This window comes from Ceratotherium simum, chromosome 18 (assembly GCF_057802395.1).
Source record: "Ceratotherium simum simum isolate JZ-2026a chromosome 18, ASM5780239v1, whole genome shotgun sequence".
NCBI lineage: Eukaryota > Metazoa > Chordata > Mammalia > Perissodactyla > Rhinocerotidae > Ceratotherium > Ceratotherium simum.
Genome location: NC_141917.1, coordinates 5,541,991 through 5,569,795, shown reverse-complemented (window position 1 = coordinate 5,569,795; position 27,805 = coordinate 5,541,991). Strand labels below are relative to the sequence as shown.

General features: G+C 46.9%; 1 protein-coding gene across 1 annotated transcript in view; it reads left to right on the top strand.

Annotated features, from left to right (window-relative positions):
* The window catches only part of NSUN2 (NOP2/Sun RNA methyltransferase 2), a 28,365-nt gene extending 18,930 nt beyond the window's left edge, over window positions 1-9,435 (top strand). Inside the window, exons 13-19 of the mRNA XM_004440062.3 lie at window positions 1,176-1,360; window positions 1,711-1,803; window positions 2,622-2,757; window positions 3,603-3,683; window positions 3,998-4,136; window positions 5,413-5,452; window positions 8,474-9,435. Of these exons, the coding sequence (XP_004440119.3) occupies window positions 1,176-1,360; window positions 1,711-1,803; window positions 2,622-2,757; window positions 3,603-3,683; window positions 3,998-4,136; window positions 5,413-5,452; window positions 8,474-8,756 (957 nt within the window). The 3' untranslated portion in view covers window positions 8,757-9,435. The remainder of the gene's footprint in view (window positions 1-1,175; window positions 1,361-1,710; window positions 1,804-2,621; window positions 2,758-3,602; window positions 3,684-3,997; window positions 4,137-5,412; window positions 5,453-8,473) is intronic.
* Window positions 9,436-27,805: the final 18,370 nt, after the last annotated feature.

The following is a 27,805-nucleotide window of genomic DNA, read 5'->3' as shown; positions in this document are numbered from 1 at the left end:
TATGAGCTAGCACAACTTGGCACTTCTGGGGCCACACTGATAACTCAGACAGACTCTTCGTCCTCCAGACGCCCTAATCTAGATGAAGTGATGCGACGTGTAAACAGAGCTAGAGTCCAAGCCAGGGAGAGCCGCACTGACGAAGTGCTGTTGGTGTATTTCGGGAGGCAGATCCCTGACATGGAACAGAGAAAGCTTCCTGGGGAAGGTGGCATTAAGATAGGCTCTGAAAAAGAAGGCAGCATTTCCAGAAGTGGAGATGGGGCTAGGATGGATATGTGCCATTGCTAGCCTTGTCAAGAGGTTTGGGGGGGTGGTTTTGTTTTTTGCTTTTTTTTTACATTTAAATAAAATGTATTCTCTGGGAGGCAGTGTTGCGTAGCATTAGTGGCTTTAGAATCTCCCCAGCTTGTCTGCCTTACAGTGGGGTGACCTTGGGGAACATGTTTAATTTTTCTGTGCTCAAGTATCCTAATTTGTAAAGTTGCTTCATACGAACTGGGAATTATTACTTGTACCAATCTGTGACTTGATAAGAAAGGGCATATAATTTTAAATAATTTTTATGAGATTTTATAAAAAATACATATAAAAAATTTTAGTATAATTAAACATTTTGCTTGTTCTCAAAGCCAGATTATACTGTTGCCCAGTTCAGAAGTTCATTCATTATTCCTAGGTATTTCTTTGGTCCCTGGAGGTACACTCTTCTAATTTCCACAGCAGTTTATCCAGGTGCCTTGGACAGTATTCACTGTCCTTCTCATGTCACAGTTATTTACGTACTTGTCTTTTTGGCCTGTCTGCTGTTTTAGGGGCAGTATTGGGCTCACTTGTGTCCCTCAGTGAGCTTTACACAGAGCAGATGCACGGGAGCATTGTAAATGGAGACCAGCTGGCCACGCTGTCGGCCTCTGCTAGGAAACAGGCTGGCTCTGCTCGTTAGGGGGTTAAGGTAATTGAATTTAACCTGGAAGAAACAGTGCTCATGAATTCTGTTTATAATAGCAAATAGGTTTAAAATACTTTTTAAAGAAAAGATTGTTGTCTTGTATATATAAAGTGCTGTAGAAAAATAGTTAAGACTGATTTTGTGAACTCGTGTTCTTGATTTTCCTGCGGCACTGTAAAGTGGGTTGCTCTCTGAGTGTAAACAAACTTATTGCCCATTACAGCTGCAGGGTGACTCTGCGGAGCCGAGACAACCTGTGCAGGTGAACCCTGCCGATCCTACCACAGGAAAAGCTGCAGACCCCTCCAAGCTTGAAAGTAAACCGGTCACAGGAATTGGCGACACAGACATAATTGAAAGAACTGAGAATTTAGAGAATAATGGAAATAGGAAAGATGGTGTGTGTGGGTAAGAAAAATGGTTATGTCTTGATCCTAACATTGTAGTGGCTTTGCAGCCCTCGTAGATTGAATGGGATCAGGGGGCCGTTCCTGTAGTGGTTTTGCAGCGGATGGGTGTGGGACATCCTCGGCTGGCATAGGATGGGGGTCAGTGCTAATGAACTTGTGGCGATTGCTGCTGTCTGTTATCTGGAGGTAGAAGTCTATCACGAGCCTCCCTGCGGAGCCTGCGTGTGTGTAACCCCGTATCGCACCGAGCTGGGGAGGTGGGTTGGGTGGGAAAGGAAGAAGGTACTTTTGGTGTTCAACATTATTACTGAGATTACAGATGGATTTTTCTCATCCCGATTCCCTTAGTCCTCCTCCATCTAAAAAAATGAAGTTATTTGGATTTAAAGAAGATCCGTTTGTATTTATTCCTGAAGATGACCCATTATTTCCACCTATCCAGTAAGGATTAATTCAACCTTTTTAATTCTTCATTTAAAGAAATTTACTGTAGAGTTTCGAAATTGTAACTGGTCACGTTTAACCGTAGTTTTTTGTTTAGCTGTGTATAGCATTTTTTTTTCCTTTAACTGCATGTTAGAGCTCGGTGAAACTTGAGGTCGACTGTATCTTTCAATTTGAAGTGAGCAGTAATCAGAGAAAGTAAACTGCCCAGAGGGGAAGATGATACAGAGGTGGAAAACCCTGGACTGTGATCGCACATGTAAATTACTCGAGTTTAGACATCAGTGGCCAAGGCTGCCCACCTCGGTTCCTGTTTGGGAAAGGAAGACCAGAGGGTCTGGGTGGAGGTGGAGGGCCCTAATTAGGAATTTCCCAGGCAGAACAGAGAGGAAAGGTGCTTAGGATAACAGTCTCAGATTCATCTCCTCTTTATTCATTAAGTTTTAGTACATATTTACCAGAGTGGTCACTTATGTTGTCCTGTGGGTAACGGTTCTTTGCATACGTTTGTACAAGTCCCTCAGAAGTAGTGTGGGTGTTCTCAGGTCGTTGTCCTTGGAGTAGCAGTTGAGGGAAAGACGTTGCACCTGTTAATGTAGGTCCCTCATCTGGCTGTGCCTCAAATAAAAACTGCTTGGAGGTTTCAGGCAAAATAGATGAAGTTTTAGAAAATGAGAGCCCATCACAGAGCTCGACTGCCCTTAAATCACACTGAGTTTTAGAAATTGAATTCTGTCGAGGGAGAGTAAGATGCTTAGAGACAGTCTGTTAAATTTTGAACTAAACTCTTGTAAACAGCACAATCTTGTTTATAGGAAATTTTATGCTTTGGACCCTTCGTTCCCAAAGATGAATTTGTTAACTCGGACTACAGAAGGGAAGAAAAGGCAGCTCTACATGGTTTCTAAGGAGCTGAGGAATGTGCTGCTGAATAACAGTGAGAGGATGAAGGTGCGCACCTCATGGACAGGTGACGATGCATGATTAGGGACATGTGTGTTTTTCCCCATCTGCTGAGGTTTCATTTGGGAGGAGCAAATCCTGGCATCTGCTCTCTGTGTCCATCATGGGCTGAGGGTGCCCGAGCCTGCTGCGTGGTTTTAGAGCTGTTAGCAAGCATGGGATGCACGGCCTGTGTCCTGTCCGTCCCACTGTGCTCACCGAGGGTGAGGGTCAATGGTGTTCCCGCTGTGGGTATCACGGGGGCAGGTGCAGAGGATTTGGAGGGCTGACTGCAGCTGCTCCGTGGGCCTTTGGCAGTGTTTGTCTTTCCCATTTTCTTAGGATTTTTCCGCATTTAGGCCCCTGTTTTCATTGGCTTTACTGTTTTCCCAACTCATTTTTCCCTTTGCTTACTTAGTGCAGCATGCCTCCAAGTGTGGTCTGGAGTTCATGAGGTCAGAAGTATTTTCATAACAACACTAAGATATTAGTTGCCTTTTTTATTCTCCTCTCTTGGGTGTCCACTGGGGTTTTCAGGGTGACGGCATCGTTGTTCCCAGCAGCCTGTGGAATTTGTGCATACACATATTCTTGTCTTTTTGAAGTCTCCTGGTTTTGTGTGTTCTGGTAATTATTAGTCACTATGAGCCACATAAACCAAAGCCATGTGAGAGCAGCACTCGGGCTGTGAGAGCCCTTAGTCAGATGCCTTTCAGAGTTTTCCCTTCTTCTTCCCTTCTCCACGTCAGCAGCTACTTACTGCTCTGCCTCCTCGGGGTAGAAGGGCTTATTTTAATTGATTATCCTGTGACTTTGATGTATGATTGTGTTTCATCTCATTTTCTCGCTTACAGGTTATTAACACAGGGATAAAAGTCTGGTGTCGAAATAACAGTGGTGAAGAGTTTGATTGTGCTTTCCGGTTAGCCCAGGAGGTAATTTGGGCAGTGTACTTGGATAGCCCTAGCCATGAATAAATGTGGAGCAGTCGGGTGTAAGTAGGTGTTTCTGAGCCAGCCTGGTGGGTTACTGAGCTCTCCGAGGGCGGGTTTCCTCTCCTGCCCAGGGCCTGCTTGCTCATGTATTACAGATTCTGGGCAGGGGCGCTGCACCTGCCTGGAGCTGTTGGTGAGGTGAGGGCCAACTGCAGACCCCAGAAAGTCCCTGAGGACACCTGGCACTCACTGTACACTGGAGGGTGGGTGGTTGTCACCATTCATAATGTTGATCTCTCTCTCTATTCTCACAGGGAATATATACATTGTATCCATTTATTAATTCAAGAATTATCACTGTAACGCTAGAAGATGTTAAAATTCTGTTAACCCAGGAAAACCCATTTTTTAGAAAACTTAGCAGTGAGACATACAGCCAAGCCAAGGACTTGGGTAAGCCGTTTGACTTGCATAGAGGCATAACACCTCCTAATACAGACTGCAGAGAGAGCTGTTCCTGCTTGTTTCATCTTTCTCATTCTTAGATTTTAGTGTGTCGTGGCTTTCTTTTTACTGACTGTGTCAATTCCAGAGTGCTTTGTGGAAACATAATTGATGTCTCAGTGTATTGAGGGTCAAGGGCATCCCTGGGGTTGATCTACTTCCTCAGGCCCTGTGGAGCCATGGGCTGCCGGCTGCCCTCAGGGCATCTGTGCAGGTGCTGGGGCCTGGCCTGCCCACTAGCCAGAGCTCCAAGCTGCCCCCTAGAGCAGGCAGCCAGGGAAGGGCCCCGTGTGGAAGCCCAGGGCAAGTTGTGCGGGGTTCGCCTGCATCGCGAGGTGCATGAGACCAAATCACGTAGGCCGTCGAGTTTATTTGGCATTTAATCAACCCTGTCAAAGCAGAACTTGAAGTCTTGCCAGCAGTTCCCTCTGCTTTGCTAGGCAGCCAAAATAGATTATTGGTCACGATGTTGCTTTTATAGTTCATAAACGTCCATTTTGAATCACTCTAGTGAAATTTTCACCTAAGAATAAAAATAATTCCAAGGGTTCTAAGTTTGTTTTTCTTTTTATTCTTGTTTATTTTTTATAACTTACTGTTCAATGTTTCTGGCTCAATTTGATGAGAACTGCACAAATCAGTTCTTGCAGTTACATAATCATCTCTCTTACTCATGTGTAAACTGACGGCCTGGAGAATATGAAATATGCCGTGTTGAATCCATCTCCTCCTGCCATCTCCTCAGACAAGAACCACAGTTACAGTGGAGATGTTTTTAAAGGATAAGGGAACTGCTTGTTTTCCTTTTTTTTAATCCTGCATTTAGAGGATTGCAATATAATTTTTGACAATTTTTGAGTGTTGTTTCATGCTGTTTCTAGGAGTTGGAGCAATTATGTATTTAATCTTGAATTTGGGTACTTAACCTGTAGTGGTCTCCACCTCCCTGCTTCCGAGCGAGGCTTGCTGAGGAGCTTCACTAAATCCCTGAAGGTCTTTGCCACCGTGCCCCGCCAGGTTGTCTTGACTGCCCCGCTTGGCGTTTGACTTGCTGATGGCTTTGTGTTTTTAAAAAGAAAGGCCTGTCTTCTCCGTCGAGATCCTTGAGACCAAGAGGCTAGATTATTTGTTGCTATCTGTCCACAATGCTGGGCACGTGAATGTGCTCCACAAAGGCGTCCACCAACTGGAGAGCTTGGCCAATGCACGTCTGTTTCTCTTCCAGCCAAGGGGAGCGTCGTCCTGAAGTACGAGCCAGACCCCATGTAAGTGAGGGCGCTCCTGCAGTCGGCGTTGGCGGTCGCATCAGCCTGAGGGCGGGGGTAGTCTGAGAAGCCTTTTGTGAATGTTCCCCTAAAGATAGGACTGTGGAAATTTTAGAACAGAGATCTTATTCTTGTATATCATAGAGAAGATATTGTTTCATAGAACATTCAACTCAGGCCAAATGTATTTTTATTTAGAGAACAAAATACATAGTACTTATTCTCCGTGCCTTAGAAATCTAATTTCTGTCTTGCACAGAACTAGTGTAAAGATTGAACGGTTGAGAGAGGTTGAGTTCTTCCATCTCTGCCGTCTCTCCTGTTTCGGCCAGTGTTTGTGGATTCCCTGCTACATTTCAGGCAGTGCTGTTCTAGGGCGGGGTGTGGGGACTTGCTGAAGAAGACAGAAGGGTCTAGCCCCCCTGTAGCTCACACTGACAGCCACCACGGGACTGTACACTGTACACGTGTGCACCTGGCCCCTCACGGGGATCCTGGAGGAGTAGGTCCCGGAAGGTCAGCACTTGCTAGAAACGGGATGGAGAGCTCAGTGGTGGGCCCGGAGTGCCTCAGCTAGTGAGAAATAGAATACCGTTTCTGAGAAGAGGGAATAAACAGGGTACGGGGCTAGAAAGGGATTTGGGGGAGAGCTTAGGTAGAGCTGAGGCAGTTTCTCTGGGAAGGTACTGTGTGACCTGAGTCTGAACAGTGAGAAGGAAGCTGAAAAGCTCAAACCCTGAGGCGGGAACAAGCTGGGGAGCAGTTGGTGGGGAGCTCCGGAAGGAGGGCAGGCCCAAGCACCCTGCAAGGTCCAAGGGCCGTAAAGAGAGCAGCCTGTGTGCGTGTGCTCACACGTGGGGGGTGGCGGGGGGAGTAAGACAGCAGGTGAGTTGGGAGGCAGGTGCAGGTGCCTGAGGGTTGGTCAAGGGTAGAGTGGTGCATGTGGGTCCCTTTGGGATATGTTTTGGAGGTAGAGCTGATGAGATGGGTCGTGGGCAGTGAAGGGACCGGAGCACTCTGATGGCTTCTGGGTTTTTGTGTTGAGCAAGTGTTGTCTCCTAAAATGGGAAACGAGAGAAGAACTAACATATAAATTTGAAATGCTGGAAGAGACAGACAATAGACCTGGGTAGGCAGCTAGGTAGAAGTTTGGGGAATTAAGGGGAAAGGAAGGTCCAGAGATAGACCCTGGGGATTCATGAGCACATCGATGCTATTTAAAGCCAGGAGGCTGGATGAGAAACTTAGAAAGAGACTGCAGGTGGCACAGAGAAGGTGTGCAGGACCTTGCCCTGGGATGTGCCGGCATTAGAGGAGGAGAGGTCAGTAAAAGTGGGAGCAACAGGGCAGGTGGGAGACAGAGCAGAAGGGAGGGTACTGCAGAAGCCGGGGGGAAAGGTTCTGGGAACCCAGTTGAGAGGAAAGACGGTGTCCCAGGCAAAGAGTGGAGGAGGGCGCTTGGCGTTGGCCGGGTGGCCGAGATGGAGTGCGTGTATGGAAGTATAACTGGAGACGGTTGTGGAATGGGCCAGGGCAGTGGAGAGCCGGCGTAGACGCCACTTTGGAGATGTTTGCTGTGGAAAACAGTGAACGGGCCTTCCTCGGGTGAGTGGTGGGGTGGAGAGAAGGTTTGAGGTGGGAGGTATTGCGACATGCTTCTCTACTGATGGGGGAGCCAGGAGAACAAGGGGGCCCGCTCATGTGTCGGGAGTGCAGGTGGGGTCACAGAACCGTTTGGACGAAGACCTAGAAATGGTATTTAAAATAACGGTGCTATGTGGCTCAGGTAGAAACTTGACGATAGTTTAGGACGTGGATTCGTGTTCCCCCTTACTAACACTGGTTTCTCCTGGTTGAAGAACACGGGTGAAAAGACAGCGTCAGGAATTACTAGGTTGAGAAAAAGTAAAGAAAAAGAGTGGGAGTCTGGAGATTTCTCGTGTGTTCCTCTCATTGTTTCTTATCAACTTACTGTCCATGCTTTACCCTAGGGAAAATGGGGAGGTACTGATGTGTTTCTGTTTCCCTCTTTTTAGTGGTTTATTTCTCTCTTCTTGGTTCAGGCCCTTCTCTTTTACTGTTTGTTTTTTAAAAATATAATTGAACCCTTCTGTCTTTGTTCCTTTCTCAGCCTGTGTCACTGATGCCTGGCATCAAGTAGATTTGGGACATATGTTTAACTTAGTGGGGCCTTTAGGAGCCAAAAACTAGACCAGAGCCCCATTTGAAAGAAGTTAACAGTGTGCGTAGTAAATAGTGATGCGTATAAGTACTTGAGGGCACAGGAGTAACACAGACGATACCCATGCTCTTCATTGAGGAAAGGGGAGCTGATGCGCCTGGTGTGTCTGTAAGGTGGGGTCGAGCGGACTAGGGGAGGCGGGAGTGTTCTGGACCCAGATAACACTGCATGCTGGAAGCCAATGGGCTCAGTGTGTCCAGGGGCTCATATTGTCATGGGGGTGGGTAACAAAGAAGAGTTTAGGGTCACTCAGACCAAATTACTGAAGCGTGGACTGTCGGAAGAGTGGGCAGTCCTGGTACCAGGCCTGGTGCTCCAGCCTGCTGGCAGTGTTACTCTGGGCCCGGTTGTCCAGCCTCTCAGGAGCCTCAGTTTGTTCATCTGTAACAACGGGCAGTGAGCATGAGGAGCAGTGAGGCAGTGGGACAGAACTGCCGGCTGGGTGGTGTAGTGGGGCATCACGGACAGGTCTTCAGATTCCAGAGGAAGGAAGCATGTAGACATTCTAACATCGAGAGTGTTTGTGAAGTCAGCAGATCTGGGGTTATTCCACTGTGAGCTTTTAGAAGGAAACTCTGGCCAGCCTGAGGGTGTTGATAGTATTCAGGACTTGAAGAAGGAAGCTGATCTTCCTTCGAGAAAACCCTCCATAGGGTCACAGACCAAAATGCTTTCCCAGTGGTTTGGGGGTATTTTTTTTGGAGAGGTTGCATATTAATCCCTCTGTAGATGCATTTATGAGGACTTGTAATACTTACATGAAGCCATTTTGTTTGTAGGAAACCAGAGACCCTCCAGTGTCCCATTGTGTTATGCGGATGGCGGGGGAAGGCATCAATTCGAACTTTCGTGCCCAAGAACGAACGGCTTCATTACCTCAGGATGATGGGGCTAGAGGTGTCGACAGAAAAGAAGAAAGAAGGGACCGTTCTCATGGAGGAGAGTGCAGCCAGCTCTGGGCCGCCGGAGGATGAGGTGAGTGCGGAAGAGGGAGCAGAGCGGGCTGCCAGCCCAGACGCCACCCCCGGCAGTGACCCCGCAGGGGCCGCCCCACGCCGGTGAGGAGACCCTCAGGCGCGCTGCACCACAGGGGCCTCCACCGTGGTGTCTAAAACCGAATCCAGAACTTCTCGACTGTCAAGTACGTATTTTTAAAGACTGGAAACTGGTGGGATGATGAGAGCCGTGAACGAGTGATCCCAGTGCTGCGTTCACACAGAGGCCTACAAGAAAGTATTTTTTTAGCGTGTTAGAGGTTGCTCGTTTCACTGTGTTTCCTTGGCGAAGCTGGGTCCAGAGTGCCTGCTGCAGGCAGTAGACTTTCCCTGTTAAAGTCTTCCATCAGGAAATATAGCTGCCCTTGCAGAAAATTTCAGGTCCTTTTTGTGATGCCTATATTGGTCTTAAGGTCCAGTATTTCTTTTAATTATTATTTATAGAAAGAATCTATAACCCACTATGAAGTGTTGGAAAACTGTGCTCTAAGCTTTAATCGTATGAAGTTGCACATTAGCAGTGTGACATTAATATGCAGTGGGGTTAACATCTGAGGTCTCAGATGACTTCTGTGCCTTTGTAATAAAGGGTAAAATTGTTTCTCAGAGTAAGAGCTGTATGGTGAATTGTGATACTAATTATGAGGGTTTTATGTGCTTTTATTGAATGGAGTGCTTTGCAATTTTAATTTTTAAATGGGTTTTGGGATCCTTGAAACATTTAAATAAACAGTTGTTAATGCTCATGTGTGTGTATGAGTCTTGTTTTACTGTTCATGAGGCAGAAGGAACGAACTTATTTTGGGTGAATGGAAGTGTAAGGATTAAAGCATTCGTACCTTAGCAAATGAAGGGAATTTTAATGTGAAGGCTGCTCGGGAGTGAAGTGGGGAGTGTGAAGTGACAGCACTTGAAGGACTTTTCTGTGGGTTTACCCCTTATCCTCTAAAGGGCAGTATTAACGCTGTAGCTACAAGGAGACAGGTTTGGGTGGATCAGGGTTCACTGAGCAGTTTGAGAAAAGACTCCAGTACTGAATGGGCTCCCTTGGGCACTGTTGTTAAGGAACCTGGAGGTGATGCTAATCAGGCAGGAGCTCTGTGACCGTTTCAGTTAATCACTTACTAAGTTCCCGCTGTGTGCCAGACAGGGTTCTGGGGGCTGGTGACTCAGTTTATCAAGACAGACAATTTCAGATATTCAAAAGAGGAGTATGCTATGGTGAACCTTCATGTCCTTGTCACCTAGCTTTCACAATCATTAACACAGTCTCATTTTACCAATACCCCTGCTTACTTTCCCACCCTATCTCTTTGTATTATTTTGAAGCAAATTGCATCCAACAGCCTGTGAAAAGGACCCTTTTTCTTTTTAAAAAATAACCTCAATAACTTCACACCAGAAACACTAACAATTCTTTAATATCAAGTAGCTTGTGTGATTGAGCTATACACTGAAAACTCTTAAGATGTTGACGAAAGACGTTGAAGACACCCATAAATGGAAAGATATCCTGTGTTCATGGATTGGAAGCATTAATATTGTTAAATGTTTATATTACCCAAAGCTGTCTATAGATTCAATGCAATCCCCATAAAAATTCCAATGGTATTTTTCACAGAAATAGAAAAAAATATCCTAAAGTTTGTATGGAACCACAAAAGACCCTGAATAGCCAAAGCAATCTTGAGAAAAGAATAAAGGTGAAGGCATCATATTTCCTGATTTCAAACTATGTTAGAAAGCTGTAGTAATCAAAATAGTAAGATATTGGCGTGAAAACAGACACACAGATCAATGGGACAGATTAGCCCAGAAATAAACCCATGCATATATGGTCAATTAATTTACAACAAAGGAGTCAAAAATATATAATGTGGAAAGGATAGCCTCTTCAATAAATAGTGTTGGGAAAACTGGACCCCTATCTTACACCATACACGAAAATCAACTCAAAATGGATTCAAGACTTGAATGTAAGACCCGAAACTGTAAAACTAGAAGAAAACATAGGTGGTAAGCTTCTTGACATCAGTCTTGGGGGTGATGTTTTGGATTTGACACCAAAAACAAAAGCAACAAAAGCAAAAGTAAACAGCAAAGGAAATCAAAATGAAAAGGCAACTTATGGGATGGGAGAAGCTATTTGCAAACCATATTTGGGTTAATGTCCAAAATATACAAGGAACTCATACAACTGAATAGCCAAAAGAACAATTAAAAAACCAATTAAAAAACAGGCAGGGATCTGAACAGACATTATTCTAAAGAAGACATAGATGGCCAACAGATACATGGAAAGGTGCTAAACATCACTGATCACCAGGGAAATGCAAAGCAAAACCACAGTGAGATATCACCTCACTCCTGTTAATATAGCCCTTATCAAGAAGACGAGGTAAGTGGAGCATGTAGAGAAAAGGGAACCTTTGTGCACTGTTGGTGGGAATGTAAATTGGTGCAGCCACTATGGAAAACAGTATGGAGGATCCTCAAGAAAGTAAAAATAGAACTACCGCACGATCCGACCATCCCACTTCTGGGTGTTTATTCAAAGGGAATGAAACCATTATCCCCAAGAGGTATCTGCACTCCTCATGTTCATCGCAGCATTACTCACAATAGCCAAGTATGGAACAACCCTTAGTGTCCATCAGCAGATGAGTGGATAAGGAAAATGTGTGCACAGACACACACACACAATGGAATATTATTCGGCCATAAAAAAAGGAAATCTTGTCATTTGTGACAACATGGATGGACCGTGAGAGCATTATGCTATGTGAAGTAAGCCAGAGAAAGACAAGTACTGCATGGTATCACTTAGATGTGGAATCTAAAAAGTCCAGCTCACAGAAACAGAGTGAAAAAGTGGTTTCCAGGGCCTAGGGGGTGGGGGAAATAGGGAAGAAAGACAGACAAACCCCCACACAAATAGCTTAATGTTCGCATTTGCTTGTTTATCTCATTTGTTTTAATTGGTTTGGACAAACACCACACATTGCATTTGGTTGATTTGTCTAAGTCTCTTTGTTTGAAATACTTGCAAACTCAGTAGTGTAAAGGGCTCCCATTTAGCTCTTTCCCTAAATTCCTGTGTGTGTGTCTATGTGTAACCAGTTATTTTCTGGACCTTTTGAGTGGAGTTGCAGACATCTTCCATTGCTCCTTAATACTTCAGCCTGCCTTTCCTGAAAACAAGCAGTGCCACTGTTACTCTTATGGAGCAGTGGCACAAATGTTAACATGGATACAAGATGACCACCTAACCCTCAGACCTCAGTCTGCTGTTGGCCCAATGGTGCCCTTTGCAGGTCAGCAACATGTGTTCAGTTGTCATGTCTTTTGAGTTCCCTCCAATCTGGATGGTTCTCAGTCTTTTGTGATTGTGACATTTTGGGGGAGGACAGAGTGTTCTTCAGTTTTGGTTTGTCTAGCGTGCCCTTGTGATGTGCGCATTTTGATGACAGTACTACAGAGGTGGTGCTCTGCTTCTTTCCCTAGAAGGTGTCAGGAGGCCCTTGGTGTGGTGTGTCTCCTTCCTAGTGACGTTAAGTTTTACTTGATTAAGATGGTGTCTGCTTGCCACGTTTCTCCACTGAAAAGTTAGTGTTTTGTAGGGAGATGCTTCAAGACTGTATGTATACCTGTTCTTTATCAAACCAACTGCCAGCCTTAGCATCTCTTGGTAATTTTTGCCTGAACCAATTTTTAGGATGATAGCTGCAAAATGACAATTTCCAATTCTATCATTCTTCTACATTATTAGTTTGCATTCTACATTAGATGCTCCTCCCTCTCCTCTGTTTACTTCTTTGTTCATTTATTTATGTCATATGGATTCAAGGATCCCTATTTTACTCAGTAAGCTATGTTACTGTCATTATTTTGTTGCCCTCATTGTCCCAGAGTTGGTCTGTGGGAGCTGCTCCTAGTTCTAATGTCCTTCCACATGTCCCCATCATTCTACTTCCTGGCGCAATGAGATGCTCTGGCCCTGGAGTTGCCCCCTGGAGCCCGGCTCCTTAGTGGAGCATGGTAGTTAGAAACCAAGATCTGGTATTAGGTGTGCTCCCTGCTCCCGCTTATCGTTTTTTATAGACCATCTCAGCAAACGTGTCTGTGTGTGCACACATGCATACATACATACGTATATGTATATGTTGCCTATAAATTGTTTAAAACCACATCACACCGATATGTCTGAGTCCAGCCCCACACTCTGGGTTCTGTTGTAGCCTCTCTCTTCCATAATTAGCACTCCTTTCCCTAGTAGTAAGCAGCATGGCCCTGATTTTCTTCACTATATTTACTTATTTGTTTAATTAACCTTTGCACGTTCTGATCTCCCCCTGTTGCTGACTCTGAAACCTCAGACCCTGGCCCTCCTGAACCCCACTGGCTGTGCCAGGGCCAAACTTGACCATCCTTCCTTCAACTCGTTCCCTGAAGACACTTGCCGACAAGCCAGCATGAACTTCAGCACCAACCGAAGGGAAGAAGAAGCTCTTAGTTCTCTCAACGTTTCCCCCCAGAGCTCCATTAAAATGAGGTTCTCTGGCCCTACTTCTTAGAGATTCTATTTCACGTGGCTGGAGTGGAGTCTAAACCCCATATGGTTCTGGTGTGTGGCCAGGTTGAGGGACCACTGGTTTAAATAACCTTAGCTCATCTAGCAATGTCATACTACAATAACGAATTATAACCCTTGGTGTTTTCTTTGCAGTAAAAATGGCTAGTGTTTGTTTAGTTGAGATGCTTTACAAACATTGTTTTGTGTAGTTATGATCTAACTATAGGCATGGTTAGATTGTCAAGACCAAATATTGTATGGCAGAGCCAGGATTCAAACCCAGGGATGTCCACACTGCATCCTAATTACCACGAGCTCATTCAGACAACAAAACACTCTTATGTATTTAAACAGATCTCTTCCCAATTTGACATCTCAGCAAACCCAGGCCTAGATAATAACAGACATCTAACAGGACAAGGCCTGGCCATCGCAGGTAATATTTAAGTGATTTACTTATGTTGACTTGTATCAGTCAGGGTCTGATAGGAGAAACCACTCAGTAATTTGAACAGGGGAAATTTAATAGAATTACTAACTCTAATGGGATTGGGGTAATAAGGGGATTGGCTAGTAAAAAGTAAAAATGCTGAAAATATAGGAAGACAGAAGGAACAGCTGTTACCCCTAGGGCTGAGATAGAGCACCTCAGGAGGAACCCACACCCTGAGATTTGTTGGGAAGGGTGTGACCAGAACTCACTGAATGGCAGGGGAGTTGCTGTGGTTCTGCCTTGGTGGAACTTGCTGGAAATCTGCCCCTTAGGGTGCAGGTGAAATCTTTTTATGGAGAAGTATCTCGACAGAGGTGCTCTGCTACAAGAGCGTGAAGGGGGTGCTGGGAAGGGCTGCTGAGCGCTGTACTGCCGGGCACCAGGAGGCCACATGCAGTGGAGTAGCCTGGGGGTGGAGGGCGCCAGGACCAAGAAGCAAAACCCCTTCTTCCTGCCATGTCTCTCTAGTGCCCTCTACTGACAAAGCATGACATTGTCCCAGCTGGCAAAAAATATTTCAGGGTCCCAGATCCATTTTGGCAGAGAGAGCAATGACAGGTGAGTTTGGAGCCAGGAGACAGTAAACTGATAATTGACATGTGACTCATTTGATCCAACAACCCAATGGAGGGGAGGTTCCCATTACCCCTACTTACAGATGAGAAAATTGAAGCAAAAATTAAGTAACCAACCAGACATCACACTAAGTGACAAAGCCAGGATTCCAATTTAAAAAAGTCGTAGCCAGCAGGAGCAGAGCTGGAGTTCAGTTGTGAGTGAGGGTCTCTGTCCCGGTGTACCTCCCTTCTTAATGGAGAGCTGCACCGCAACAGCCCTTCTTTAGCGATCAAATTTTCATGATTTTGGCAGCTCTTCAAAATTGCCAGAAATGAGTGACTGTCCAGAGGGACAAATGTGATATTTGAGTGTATGTTTTCTTCTTTTAAGGCTCTTTAAAACCTCTAAACTCTTTTGTCAAATGTGGACTTACGAACTTTTCTCAAAGCAGATTATGATTAGGAGGGTCTGTTTGGGTTGCAATATGGATTGAATCCATGCAGCTAATTTCACTGCCTCCCAGACGCTAATAGAACTACAGTAAACAAAACAGAGGGAAGGGGGTTACAGAAGCAACACAATTTTGGAAGCTGGTGAGCAATGGACAGGTGGTAACAATAAACCAGGAGGGAACCCTAAGCCAGTGGTGAGAACAGCAGAGAAGCAGTCCGTTGTGCTCCACAGATTCATAGAAGGCTCCGTTCTGGCTAACACAGGATTCAAGGTTTGAGAAGCAGTTGAATTCTAGGTCTCCCTCATCTGTGCTGCTGGGGACTGGGGGCCTGGCCAGGCGGAGGGTCTGGGGGCCCAGGGGGGTTGACTTGTCTAAGGGGGATTAGCGACTCTCCACATGCTGCCCTTCCCTGGGCTCCCAGAGAGTTTGGGGCAGTCAGACCGCGGGCTCCCAGCAGGAGGTTATTGGAAGACGCCTCTCTGGAACCTGTCCAGCTCCAGAGAAAAGACCTGAGGATAGCGGTCTCGGGCTTCCAAGAAGTGGCCCACTCGCACCCCCCCAACGAGGACAAGTCGCTCCAGCGGGGCTGCCAGTGTGCCCTGTGGCCCCTCGCTTGATCAGGAGCAAACCACCAAGGACTGCGACATCTGAGAGCAGCCTCTGGCACTGAAAACAGGGGTCAAAGCAGACAAGAAAAGCAGCCAGGAAGAAGCACAGACGACACAGGGAGAAGACAGCTTAAAAGAAAAAATCCCTGTTATTGAAAAATAAGCTAGATGATGGTGTATGGCTAAGCCTGAGGAGACAGTTTGAAAAACAAAACAAAGGATGCTCTGAACACCAATGGTTACACTGAAGGTTTTTCCTCCAGTTTTAATCAAGAGTTTGGCGAAGGGCTTCTGCTCCAGAAAGAGGGCATCGCAGAATGCAGAAGAAAAGACAGGTCTGGCTGAAGGAGGGTTTCTCTCCCATTCACAGACACTCTTGTGTGTGCCTAGGGCATCCGGGATTGGGAGCCAACAGTTGCCTCTTTGCAGGTGGGGTTTAAGGGAGACAAATTTTAGCTTAAAACCCTCTGTTCCCTTTGAACTTTGAAATACCTATTGAGAAGATGAAAAAAATAAAATAAATTTCATAAAAAAGAATGACAAATAGACATAACTTTTACCCACACTGTGTGACCCAGGGCAAGTTTCTTAACGTCTCTGGGCCTCCATTTCCTCATCTGTGAAATGGGCATACTGATAGCACCCATTTGATAGGCCCTGTGAGGACTGAATTAGTGACTGTGTGGGACACATGGAAAACGGCACCCGGCAGCAAATGTTTCCAGATAGAGGCTGATTTTTTCAGGCTGCTGAGACAAGACATTCACTGATAAGCGCTTGTTCTTTTTGCTACTAGACAAAACTTTTTGATTAGGGGAGACAGAGATCAGGTGGGTGAAGTGTGTCAATTGTGGGTTTCGCTCACACATTCTGCCGCTGCAACGGTCCTCCACCCTCGTGGTGACTAGTGCACGCGGTCATGGAAGCACAGTCCTTAGAACCAGGTAGCACTGCGTGGTTCAGATGCTTGTGTTCATGTTTCTTTTCATCGGTTCAGGGAGGGACATTTCCTGAGGCTTCTCCTGAGCTGTGAGGGAGAGACAGCCCAGGAGCCGTCGCCGCAGGAAACATGGAATTGCATAGTTGACTCCACTCTTTGATTTCAAACACCAGTTTCCACCACCTGCTCCCCATCCGCAAAGTCAACTTTAGTACTGATTATTTTAAACTAGTGAATGAAAAACTAATAAAGATTGGAAAACATAGACCTCACATTCAAAGTATCAAGCACCTGGGAAATAATGCAAATTCATGTTCTAATCAGATTATTTGTCAGATTGTTGTTGGTGTCAGGAGAACAGCTGCACTTTAAAAAATATAAGTAAATATCTGTGGTTTGTTTTTCCAGGTGGATTTTGGTTACAACAAACAGCATTTCCCAGTAACAAAATTTCTAAATATTTACACCAGTTTTAAACAATGACAACTACAAACGATCCAAAGGAAGGATCCAGAGCATACATGAACGGGATCTAACCAGCGTCAACGTACAGACATGCCTTTGAATAATGGATCATCTTTCAGTATTAGCACTGGACCTATTTGCATGTTAGCGTGTGTGTTAGAACTTGTTAGACAAACCAATCTTTGGAGAAGAAAAGACAAAGTAAATACAAATAGATAGCACGCAGGGTTCCACTTCCCAGTGATTTCAGTAAATCAACTCCGGGTGGGAGAGGCAAGGTCTAGGTGTGTGGGGGGACTGTCCTGCTTGGGAGGGAGGCAATAGTTGATGAATGCTAAGGCTGATGAAACAATGTTTGTTTTAGCTTCTCAGGGAAACAGACCCAGGCTGGAGATTTGTGTGCAGGATGTTTGGATCAGAACCGGAGGCTGCAGGAAGGAAGCAGGCTTGGCTGTGTCCAGCAAGACAAAGACCTCAGCAGCCGGCTCCTGGGCAGAGGAGGGTTTCCCGCCTGAGCACCACGCATCCACTGCACCATTGAAACACGTTGTCAACATGGTAGAAAACCAGAAACAGGACCTCTGACTCCCTACCCACTAGAGGAAAAAAGTAACAAGTTTTATCAGTCTAAGGGAAGAGAGGAAAGGGAAAAAAGGATAGAAATAAGAAAACACAGTAAACAGAAAATGCAAAACAGCTCAAAAAATTGAAACAAGACTGACACAGGCAAATGCGAACGAAAGATGCAGGTGTGGGTTTTTATTTTGATTATATTTTGAAGAGGTTGACATTTGAGAGATTCAGAGCAGTGAGCGGCTCCCCTCCCACCAGCCCCCATTCTCCTCCATGGAGGCCACCAGTGTCAACATTTCCTGTCCCTCCTTCCACATACAGGAGTGGGGAGACATCTTCCCCCTTTCCACCAATGTGGACATCTGCACAGAATGTTCTGCCCCAGCGTTTGTTTCTGGTTAGTAGTACAGCTTGGAGATCGTTTCATACCAGCACAGCAGGAGCCCCACTCTTCCTTAAGGCGCCGAGGACCTCCCATTTAACCAGACCCCGTGAACAGGTTCCTGGATTGCTTCCAGTCCTTTCTTTTTACCAAAAAATCCTGTAATGAATAACGTTGGATCTTTCATTTCAAATCTTGCACACGCATATGGGTTAGAATAAATTCCCAGAAGTAATATTTATTGGTGAAGGAGTATGTGCATTTTAAATTACGGTAGATATTAGATGTGTTGATTTTAATATAAAATGAAATAGAATTCATGGCCAGGCACATGAAATGGGAAAAACAGGGGCACTTTATATATTTTATATTTATAAAAGAAATGATCTACCAAGAACATGTAACAGCCTTTAACCTTAAAGCACCTTACAACAAAATATTGAAAATAGCGAAAAATATTACCAATAGAAGAAATGGAGAGATCCACAGTTATATTAAGAAATTTTGATAACAGCATCTATCAGAAATTGACAAAGTAGAATATAGGGATTTGAGTATCAATTAACAAGCTTGAGGAAACACAGATTAATGAAATAGAACACTTACCTAGGAGGGGTGATCAATAATTCAAAAGCTTTTGAAAAGACCAATAAAATAGACAAACCTTCGGTAACTGTTCAAGGAAGAAAAAGACAAGGAGAGAAGGCCGTGCAGGATGAAGAGACTCTTAGCTTGCAAGAACACACACCACCTCCTTCCATATCAGTGGACTGAACACACAGGTGAAATGCAAACATCCAGGAAAGTGCAAGTTACCAGCATTATTCCAAGAAGAGGAGAAAGGCCTCAGTAGGAATAACAACCACAGAAAAAAGGAAAAGGCAGTTGGGGATCTGCCCACTTCCATGCCCCGCAAAACAGCCACTAGGCCCAGGGAAGTTTTCAGGCAAGTTTTGCCAAATTTTCAGGAAATGCCTATTTCCCATGTTAAATTCGTTTTATAGAAAAAGTTATTGGAAAGTTTCCCCAATCATTCTATGAGACTGGTGTTATCAAGGAGGTCTGAAATGAGCAAGGATACAAAAAAAGACACACTGCTCTGACACCATCACTCTTGCTGATGTAAAAAGACCGAAGTAAAATGTTAGTGAAATGAGATGAATAGGGACTTAAAAAAGAAACGTGTCATGATGTAATAGTGAAATATAAAGAACTATATTCTTTATATAATTATATATTATATTTATATTATAAAATAAATTATATATGAATTTATATATTTAATATAATTACATAGAGAATTATAAAGAATATTAAGATATTAAAGGAGAAAAATTAAAATATTGATTTAATAAAATTCAAGACTCATTTCTTTAAAAAATAACAATAAGCGAAGAATGGAAGGAATCATATATAACTTGATGGATATTTATCAGAAATCCTGTATCAAACAACATACAAAATGGTAAAATATTAGGAACAGGAACCAGGTAACAGATATTGCTCACTTGCATCTCAATTAGTCCACAGTGAGAATCCTAGTCAGTGCAATAAGACCAAGAGAAGTGAGGTGTAGTAATGGAAAAGATGAGACTAACGCTGCCATTATTTGCATGTCAGATAATTATCTATGTATGAAAATCCATAAGAGAATAAACCAGAAAGGTACAAAAACTCATAATAGTTTAGTAATTTGATAAAGACGAAAGACATCATAAGTAAAGGTTTTTAAATAGTGACACACTGGGAGAAAATATTTGCTATATATGTATGTATATTAGATAACATCACATTAATAATATGTAAATAGCTTCTACAAATCAATAAGAAAAAGATGAACAATTTGAGAGAAAAGTAGACAAAGGATATAAACAGGTAATTTGCATAAAAAGACATACAGGTGACCAATAGACGGCCTCACTCATACTGAAAAATGATAATATCAATGACTTTCAATTTTTCACTCATCAAAGTGACAAAAGGTTAAGGAGAAATAATGCCCAGTGATGACAATGGTGTGGGGCGGTGGGTGCTTTCAGGTTAGCCCGGTCTTTTTGGAAGGTCGGTGTTCCCTGTGCTTCTGATTTGATTCCAGAAGAGGCAGTGTTGCTGACACCACCAGCGTGACCTCGGGTTACGCGAAGGTTGGAGTTAAGCACAGGGATCTCGGTGCATCAAGGCTGCCCTTGAAACTGGGTCCCAGTGGCTGCAAAAAGCCAGGAGTCGGATGGATGAAGATCTTCCTCCTCAGCAGCCTCGGCCTTTCTCGGTGATGAACGGTGGCCAACTGTGTTTGTGGGGAGTGTTTAGCCTCTGCCCTGCTGGCCGTGACACCTCCACGGGTGACAATCCCGGTCACCTAGCATGAGATGCACAAAGAATCAAAAGCCGCAATGATGTTCTCAAGTGTCACCCAGAAGTCTGAGACCTGAGACGTTTCCCCAGCTCTTTTCCCGGCTGAGGTTCTCAGGGCGACACCGCTGGTGTCTGCTCATTATGAACCCCTGAGGGCGGCATTTGTACGTTTTCTTCAACTTTGTATGGACTAGTTTATTTTGCCGACTGTCCACCTTGCTCCCTCTAGAAAGCAGATTCCATGTGGACAGGCAGGGTTGTCTCCGTCCCCAGTGCCTGGTGCCCAGCGGGCACTCGTGAGCGTTGGTTGAATGAATGTTGGTGAAGGAGTCTGCAGCACCAGGCGTTGTGTGTGGCGGCAGGCTCCAGAGAGGGAACACTGACTTCTCTGTCCCCGCCTGGCGCAGTCGCATCTGACTCAGGCATGCTTGTTAGCATCTACCTGGCGGCCGATCCCCCCTTCCATCTCAGCCGACATCTGTGAGCGCCCATCCTCCCGCTTCTCCACGGAGACCGGCTGCAGGCGGGCATCGTGGCCTGGCGCGTTTTAGGATGAGGAACCAGGAGGAGGCTCTCAGAGGGCTGCCCAGAGACAGAGCTGGGGCTTCTCCCCCGCCTCACAAGGACAGCGCGCAGAAGGGGGAGAGACTCCTTCTGGGGTCTTGTGGGGACGTAGTCTGAAAAGCATACTTAGCATTGTGAATATGAACTTTACATGTGGAAAATGACACTGGAAAAACAATAATTGCAGAAAATTAAGGCCATCATAATCCTCTTGGAGCTACGGAGGTGGAGCCATGGAGAAGGCGCCCCCTTCCCGGCCTGACCCCCCCACCCCCACACGCAGAGTGGACAAACCCTCAGGAGGGTGAGGGGCGGGGAGAGACGCTAAGTTCCATCGAGAGGGTTTTATGAGGTCCAGAAACACCCGGAGCTGCAGACCCAGAGGCCAGGCTGGGTTGTGTGCGCACACGGGCACACAGGTGGGTCCCACCTGCTCTGAGCCCGATGACCGCCTCTCTCGCTTTTTCACCTGGAAGGGGCAGAGTGGGGCGCGGGCATCGAGGGCAAACGCCGCCAAGATTCTGCGAAATGAAGACTCCGCCTGCTGCTGGGGGTTTCCACCCGTGATTGACATGCAACGCCCCGCTGCCGGTCCCCGCGGGCAGCACGCACGTGCAGTGGTAACTGGTGCGGCTTCCAAACCCCGCATCTCCGGGAACAAGCGGCGCACCAACCCCAGGAGCCGCAGAAGGACGCGCAGACCGCGCGGATGAACGGGCCGGCGGACGCCCCCGCCCGCTGCGGCCCCCTCGCCGCCCAGAGCCGACCTGTCGGCGCAGGTCCCCGGAGCCGGCTCTCCCAGGCTCGCGCTGCTCTCAGGCTCTCAGCCAGGGGACAGCAGGGGGCAGCTCCGAGTCGCGGCCGGGTGGGCTGGACTGGAGAAGGAACCCGTGCGCCCTGGTCCCTCGGCTGCCCCCCCGGAGAGAGAGGGGTGGTTTGGTTCCCTTTGCAGGGGGCGGTGGAGGGGGGGCATTCCCCGGCTTCTTCGTTGATGACCAGGGTGAGCCTGGGAAGGTGGGATCCGCAGGGGTGGTGGGCAGCAGCTCAGCTCTAATCTAGGAAGTCACACAGGTACGTAGACTTTCCATGTGTTTTTGTATCGGGCTAACTCCTGCAAGGACCAGCCACAGGCCCCATGGCACCCTCGTATACCGGGAATAATGAAGATCAGACCAACGGGGGTTGATGATGCCCTCTGAGCACACAGTCCCCACACACCGTGCTCCATCCTCCCGCACCTGGCAGGGGTTCCAGCCTCCCATCTCATTTCATCTTTGCCCTGGGGGAGCAGAGCCAGGGAGAATCGCTGAAGATGCTTCCCTGCAAGGCCCAAATTCCTCTGAGCTGGTTCACAGCGGCCAGCTCCTCATGTAGGAGGTGGCTTTGCTCTCCCTTAACTGGAGTTGGGAGGCTGTGACCCCTCTGAGTCACCGGGCCCCAGGAGTTAGGGTGTGGAGCAGAAGGTCACATGGATCTGTTTGAGACCATGTACCAGAGGGTTAGAGAGCCTTGCCCTTTGATTTTGAGGATTAGGATCGTCCCCATGGGGTGGGTAATGGATGAGTCTGTTTTACAGACAAGCTAAGAAAAGTGTGCCTGCAGATCAGCCACCTTCCAACCCCAGTCTGCGGGCTTCTCTTAGACCAAAGTTAGGTGACAGGAGGGCTGGACTCCACTGAGCTGCAGACGAGCAATAATTAATTTAATTAATTTAATAATTAACAGTGCTGTCCCTCCATTCTCACCCCTGTGCATGCCCCACTGGTGGCTGGTCAGGTGTCCAGGCATCTTCCGCTGGGTTCTCCCCAAAAGCCGTGTGTGGGCACAGCTGGCCCCTCCTTTCTGAGCTCTGAGTCGTGGTTTTTATATGTGTCTTCCTCCCAGGGAACACACAGCCAGGATGGGCTTTCTCAAGAATGCATTTTTCTATTCCCCTGAAAGAGGATTGGCAGGAAAAGCATTTCTCCTCTTTGCTACCTGGAATTGTATCTGTATCTTGAAATTTCTGCCAAAACCCACAATCTACGGGATTGCATTATTTTAAAATCAATTGAATTTCAACCAGAAACTGAATGTGAAGATTATAAAGTGGAAGCCGCTCTTCAGCTCTTCTCCTGGGTTCCGCAGAGAGGCCAGGTGTGGAGGTGATGTGGGGCTGGGCAGATTTCTGGGGAGACTGAGGGCAGGTTCCCTCTGGCCTGTGCTCACACAGCCACATGGCCAGCTGGCTATGTGACTTCAGGGGATGATAGTCACCCCAAGGGTCTCAGTTCTCTCACTACTAAAACAGGGGCTGGACCTGTTGATCTCTGATCTCCCTTGCAGCTTTGGAGATGGGTGATTCTATGGGGGGAGATTAAGCAATGTAACTGCAGAGGAGTTCCATTTAATACAGTGCGTGCTTGTGTGGAGGGAGGGTTTAAAGGCAGCCAATTTTTATAATCTTGGAGCGGGAAAGGCTTTTTAAAATATGACCCCAAACCCGGAAACATGAAAGAAAAGATTCATAAGTGCAATTACATAAAAATCTCCAGTATGGAAAAGAAAACCCTATAAAATAGCCAAGACAAATTGAAAGGCATGATGAACCAAAGGGGCAATTTCTATAGTAAATAGAGTGCCTCTAAATCGAAAAGAAAAAGATCAATAAACAAACAGAGAAAGAGGCAAAAGATATAAATCCTAGTAGCTAATAAACATGTGAAATTTGCTCACTCTCATAAGAGAATGCAAATCTAAGCAAAGAGATACAAATTGTCTTTTCTCTGCAACACTGTATCGGCAAGGCCATATCGCACATTGCTGGTGGGAACGTATATTGATTAAAGCTCTCTGGATGGCAGGACAGTCCCTGTCCAGTGTAAAGTCTTTGACTTGAAAATTATATCCCCAGAAACTTATCCAACCAATATTTTGGTGAGTGCGAGGGGATGTGTGTGCAAGGATAATCACCTCAGCATGGTAAGAGCGAAGGATTGGAAACCACCAGCTAATAGGGAATTGAGGAAGTCGATTATCATGTGTGCACAGTGGAATAGTACTGTGCAGTTGCTAAAGGAACAAGGCAGCTGTGTGTTTACTGGCGTGCTCCTCCAATAGATATTGGGAAGTGCAGAGAAGCAAGGTGCAGAGCGGCCGTATGTACAGCCTGCTAGCATTGGTGCTTTCTACAGGACATCTCTGGAAGGCCACCCATGCAACTTGTCACAGTGCTTGTCTTGGGGGAGGAAACTGAGTGTCTGGGGGGACAGGAATCAGAGGGGAATGAGCTCTATACTTTTAAATTTGGTTCTGTGTACACGTATTGTGTGTTAAAAATAAATAGAACACTTAAAAATGTTAATGTTGCTATGGACTGAATGTTTGTGTCCTCCCAGAATTCACATGTTGAAACCCTACCCCCCAATGTGATGTCATTAGGAGGCGGGGCCTTTGGGAGGTGATGAGGTCATGAGGGTGGAACCCCCACGATGGGATTAGCGCCCTTATATGAAGAGACTCAAGAGAGCTTGCTTCCTCTCTGCTCTCTGTTGCGTGAAAACACAGCAGGAAAGGAGCCATCCACAAGTCAGGAAGGGGGCTCTCACCAGAGCCCACCATGCTGGCACCACAGCAGGAAAGGGGCCATCCACAAGTCAGGAAGGCGGCTCTCACCAGAGCCCACCATGCTGGCACCACAGCAGGAAAGGGGCCATCCACAAGTCAGGAAGGCGGCTCTCACCAGAGCCCACCATGCTGGCACCACAGCAGGAAAGGGGCCATCCACAAGTCAGGAAGGCGGCTCTCACCAGAGCCCACCATGCTGGCACCACAGCAGGAAAGGGGCCACCCACAAGTCAGGAAGGCGGCTCTCACCAGAGCCCACCATGCTGGCACCACAGCAGGAAAGGGGCCACCCACAAGTCAGGAAGGGGGCTCTCACCAGAGCCCACCATGCTGGCACCACAGCAGGAAAGGGGCCACCCACAAGTCAGGAAGGCGGCTCTCACCAGAGCCCACCATGCTGGCACCACAGCAGGAAAGGGGCCACCCACAAGTCAGGAAGGCGGCTCTCACCAGAGCCCACCATGCTGGCACCTGCTTTTGTACTTCGAGCCTCCAGAACTGTGAGGGATGAACGTCTGTTGCTTTATGGCCGCCCAGTCTGTGGTATCCTGTTGCAGCAGCCCGAGCTAACTGGGACAAAAGTGAACTCCTATGTCAAACCACTTCCTGTGATCAAAATGACACAAGACAGCGAAGGCGCCAGGGGGAGATGGACAGAGCTTTCGTCCCACCTTGGAAGAGATCACCCCTTCCTCAGCTGAGCCTCAGATGAAGGAGAGGCTTGGGGTTAAGAAAACACATCTTCAAACTCTAGAATAACTTCCCAGGCAGTTTGATGCCCATGTGGAAACCGAGGCCCGTTCTGGCTTCTGGTGCCTGGCTCATGCTGGCTGCCACGCTCATGAGTCCCCATGGCCGGCAGCATTGCTGTGTGCCCTGATGAACTGGTTCCTTTGCCTTTGGAGCGACGGTGACTGTATATGGCTGGTGCAGATGTGTGTTTACCGTGCTGTCCTGTGCCTCATCAGTATCCTTCCCACCTAGGCCTGGCCTGGGATGGTCTTCCTGGACAACCACAGACACCAGGCTCGTTTGTGGCCCCTGCCCACCAAGACTGCAGATTGGTAACAGACAGCCTGGAATTGATGCAAAGAAAAATGGACGGAAGCCACTGAAGAGTCATCAGAACTGTAGGATCCCTGAGCCACGATCCCACTCTCCCTGGCTGACCCACTGTACCGCCTCCGTTTCAGCCTAAATCCACGATGCCCTTTAACCTCACTTTGATGATGGACACCAGCTCTTGTGCAAGGTCCCTGTTTGTGCCAGGACTCGTGTGGACTATGGATCGGGGAGATTCTCCTCTATTTTGTGGAAGATAACTGTTTCTTGCCGGATCTTGCCTTCTTCTAAGGATGAATACATACTAACATTCTAGTAGCTTCCCAGACACACGTGAACTTCCCACGAGGACTGATCTCTTTGGCAGTAGGTGTGGTGGTTTTGAGAAGTACCTGCAGGCATTCGGAAATGCTTTAAACCATGAGTCTCCTCAGCGCCCCACCTCCCCGTGACGGCACCCGAGGTGACGTGGAGACTTGGAGGGCTGTGTAACCCGGGGCCGTCCTCCTCCCAGCCCTCCATTCCTCTGCGCCTTCGGAACCACCACAACCACTGCTGTGGGGAGTCCCAGACGGCTGAAAACTCTCAGACTGACCTTCCTGGCCATGGCAAAAGCTCTCTTACCCAGGTGACCAGGAGAGATGAGGTGCAAACACCACAGGCATTCTGCTGCAGTGCATTTCTAGAAGCTGCTTTGGAAGGTGGGCAGCATTTCTCCAAAGGAACAATGGGAATCACAGATGGTATAAAATGATTGGAGGTTGCCTGTTGTACCAAGGACCTGGCATTAAACAAATCATAGCAAAACCCAAAAAGATGTCATGAAAACAAACATATGACGACTATAAACTTCTGTAATCATGGGCAAGCATGTCATTATCCACCAAGGCACAGGATTTCAGAGCTCACCTAGCCCTCCGTCCACATTTGCAGGAGAGGAAATGGCATTCTGGACAGAGAAGGGCATTCATCCAAAGTCACAGAGCTGGGGATGGCAGGGCAGGGCCCTGAGACACACAGGTCTCCCCCTCCAGATGCAGAACAGGTCCACGCTGTGCGTGGCTTCCAAGTGACCAGGTGCTGAGGTCAAGTGCAGGGGGTCCCGTGTGCCACAGACCTGCACATCCCATACATCTCTTCTGAGGATCACAATCCCCACTGGTCTAAAATCTATATCCTGGCTATAAAAAATGACAAATGTTTGATCAATCATTTTTATTCCATTTCTTACACTTGGGTGTAGAAGGGTTTTGAGGTGTGGGAAATGGGGAACTACTTGGGGAATCCTCGTCCCTTCTGACTCATCCAGAATAAGGAGGAACTGACGGCGGGTGGCGTGTCAAGTCACGTACTCATTGCTCATTCTACGGGCCTGCCGTCTGGCCCTATGTCTGCACTGCTCGGGACAGTCACGGGGCTCCCTTGGGGCCTCAGCTTCTTGACTGTAACAGTGGGGGCCACGCAGGGAACCAGAGGAGATGAAACCTCTTCAGGTCTCATGCTGTGGTCTCTCCCCGTGGCTTGGAGGCTTGGAAGCTTGGAGGACAGGGGTCTCCTGGATTTGGCTCTTGACCGTGCACATTCAGAGGGTGGCTGAGGGCCCCTTGTGTGCGTCCTATGGTCTGGGGGCAGCTCGCACAGCAATGCTCCTGATGCCAGGCAGCTCAGGAAGGCGAGAATGACGTGCACTCTACTGGAAAAGTTAATTCTATAGTGTTTGCGATGGTCTGTTTTATGTGTCGACTTGGCTGAGCAATCATAGCCAAATCTAGGTATTGCTGTGGAGAGGTCAAGTCAAGGAGGTCACCCTGATGATGTGGGTGAGCCTTGTCTAATCAGTTGAAGGCCTTTAGCACAAAACTTAAGTTTCCCTGAAGAAGAAGTGTTTCTGCCCCAAGACAGCAGCATCAGCTCTTGCCTGACAGTTCCCAGCTCGCCCTTTCTGCTGGCCTCCCCTGTGGATTTCAGACTTGTCAGCTCCCACGATTGCAGGGGCTGATTCCTTTAAATCTCTCTCCCTCCTCTTCCTCTCCCCTCTGCATATATTCTACTGGTTCTGTTCTGTTTCTCTGCTGGACCCCTGGGTGAGAGTCCTCCTAAACTGGTGACCAGTCAATCCTCATTTGTAATTCAAGGTACATCCTGTTTATTTCTTGTGTTTTTCCACTCTGTACCACTTTTGGAATCACTTAGGAGGAGAGAAGTAAGGATGGGAAATGTTTTTCCCTTTTCATGTTACTGTGAATCAGAAACAATTTGATTGATGAGGAAGTGACAAGAGAGGAGGAGAAACAGATCCAGGAACCTTGTGGGAGGCCAAGGGTTTGGAAGACGTTAAGTGACTTGGGTGACGCTTTGAGAAGACGCTTGACTTTCTTATGTCCGATGGCTGAGATCTGTGACAAATCCGTGCTTTTGGGGGATACTGCTGGCTCTTTGTTTTGACTAATAGTTTTGGGAGACAGCACAACTTTGCTTTCAGG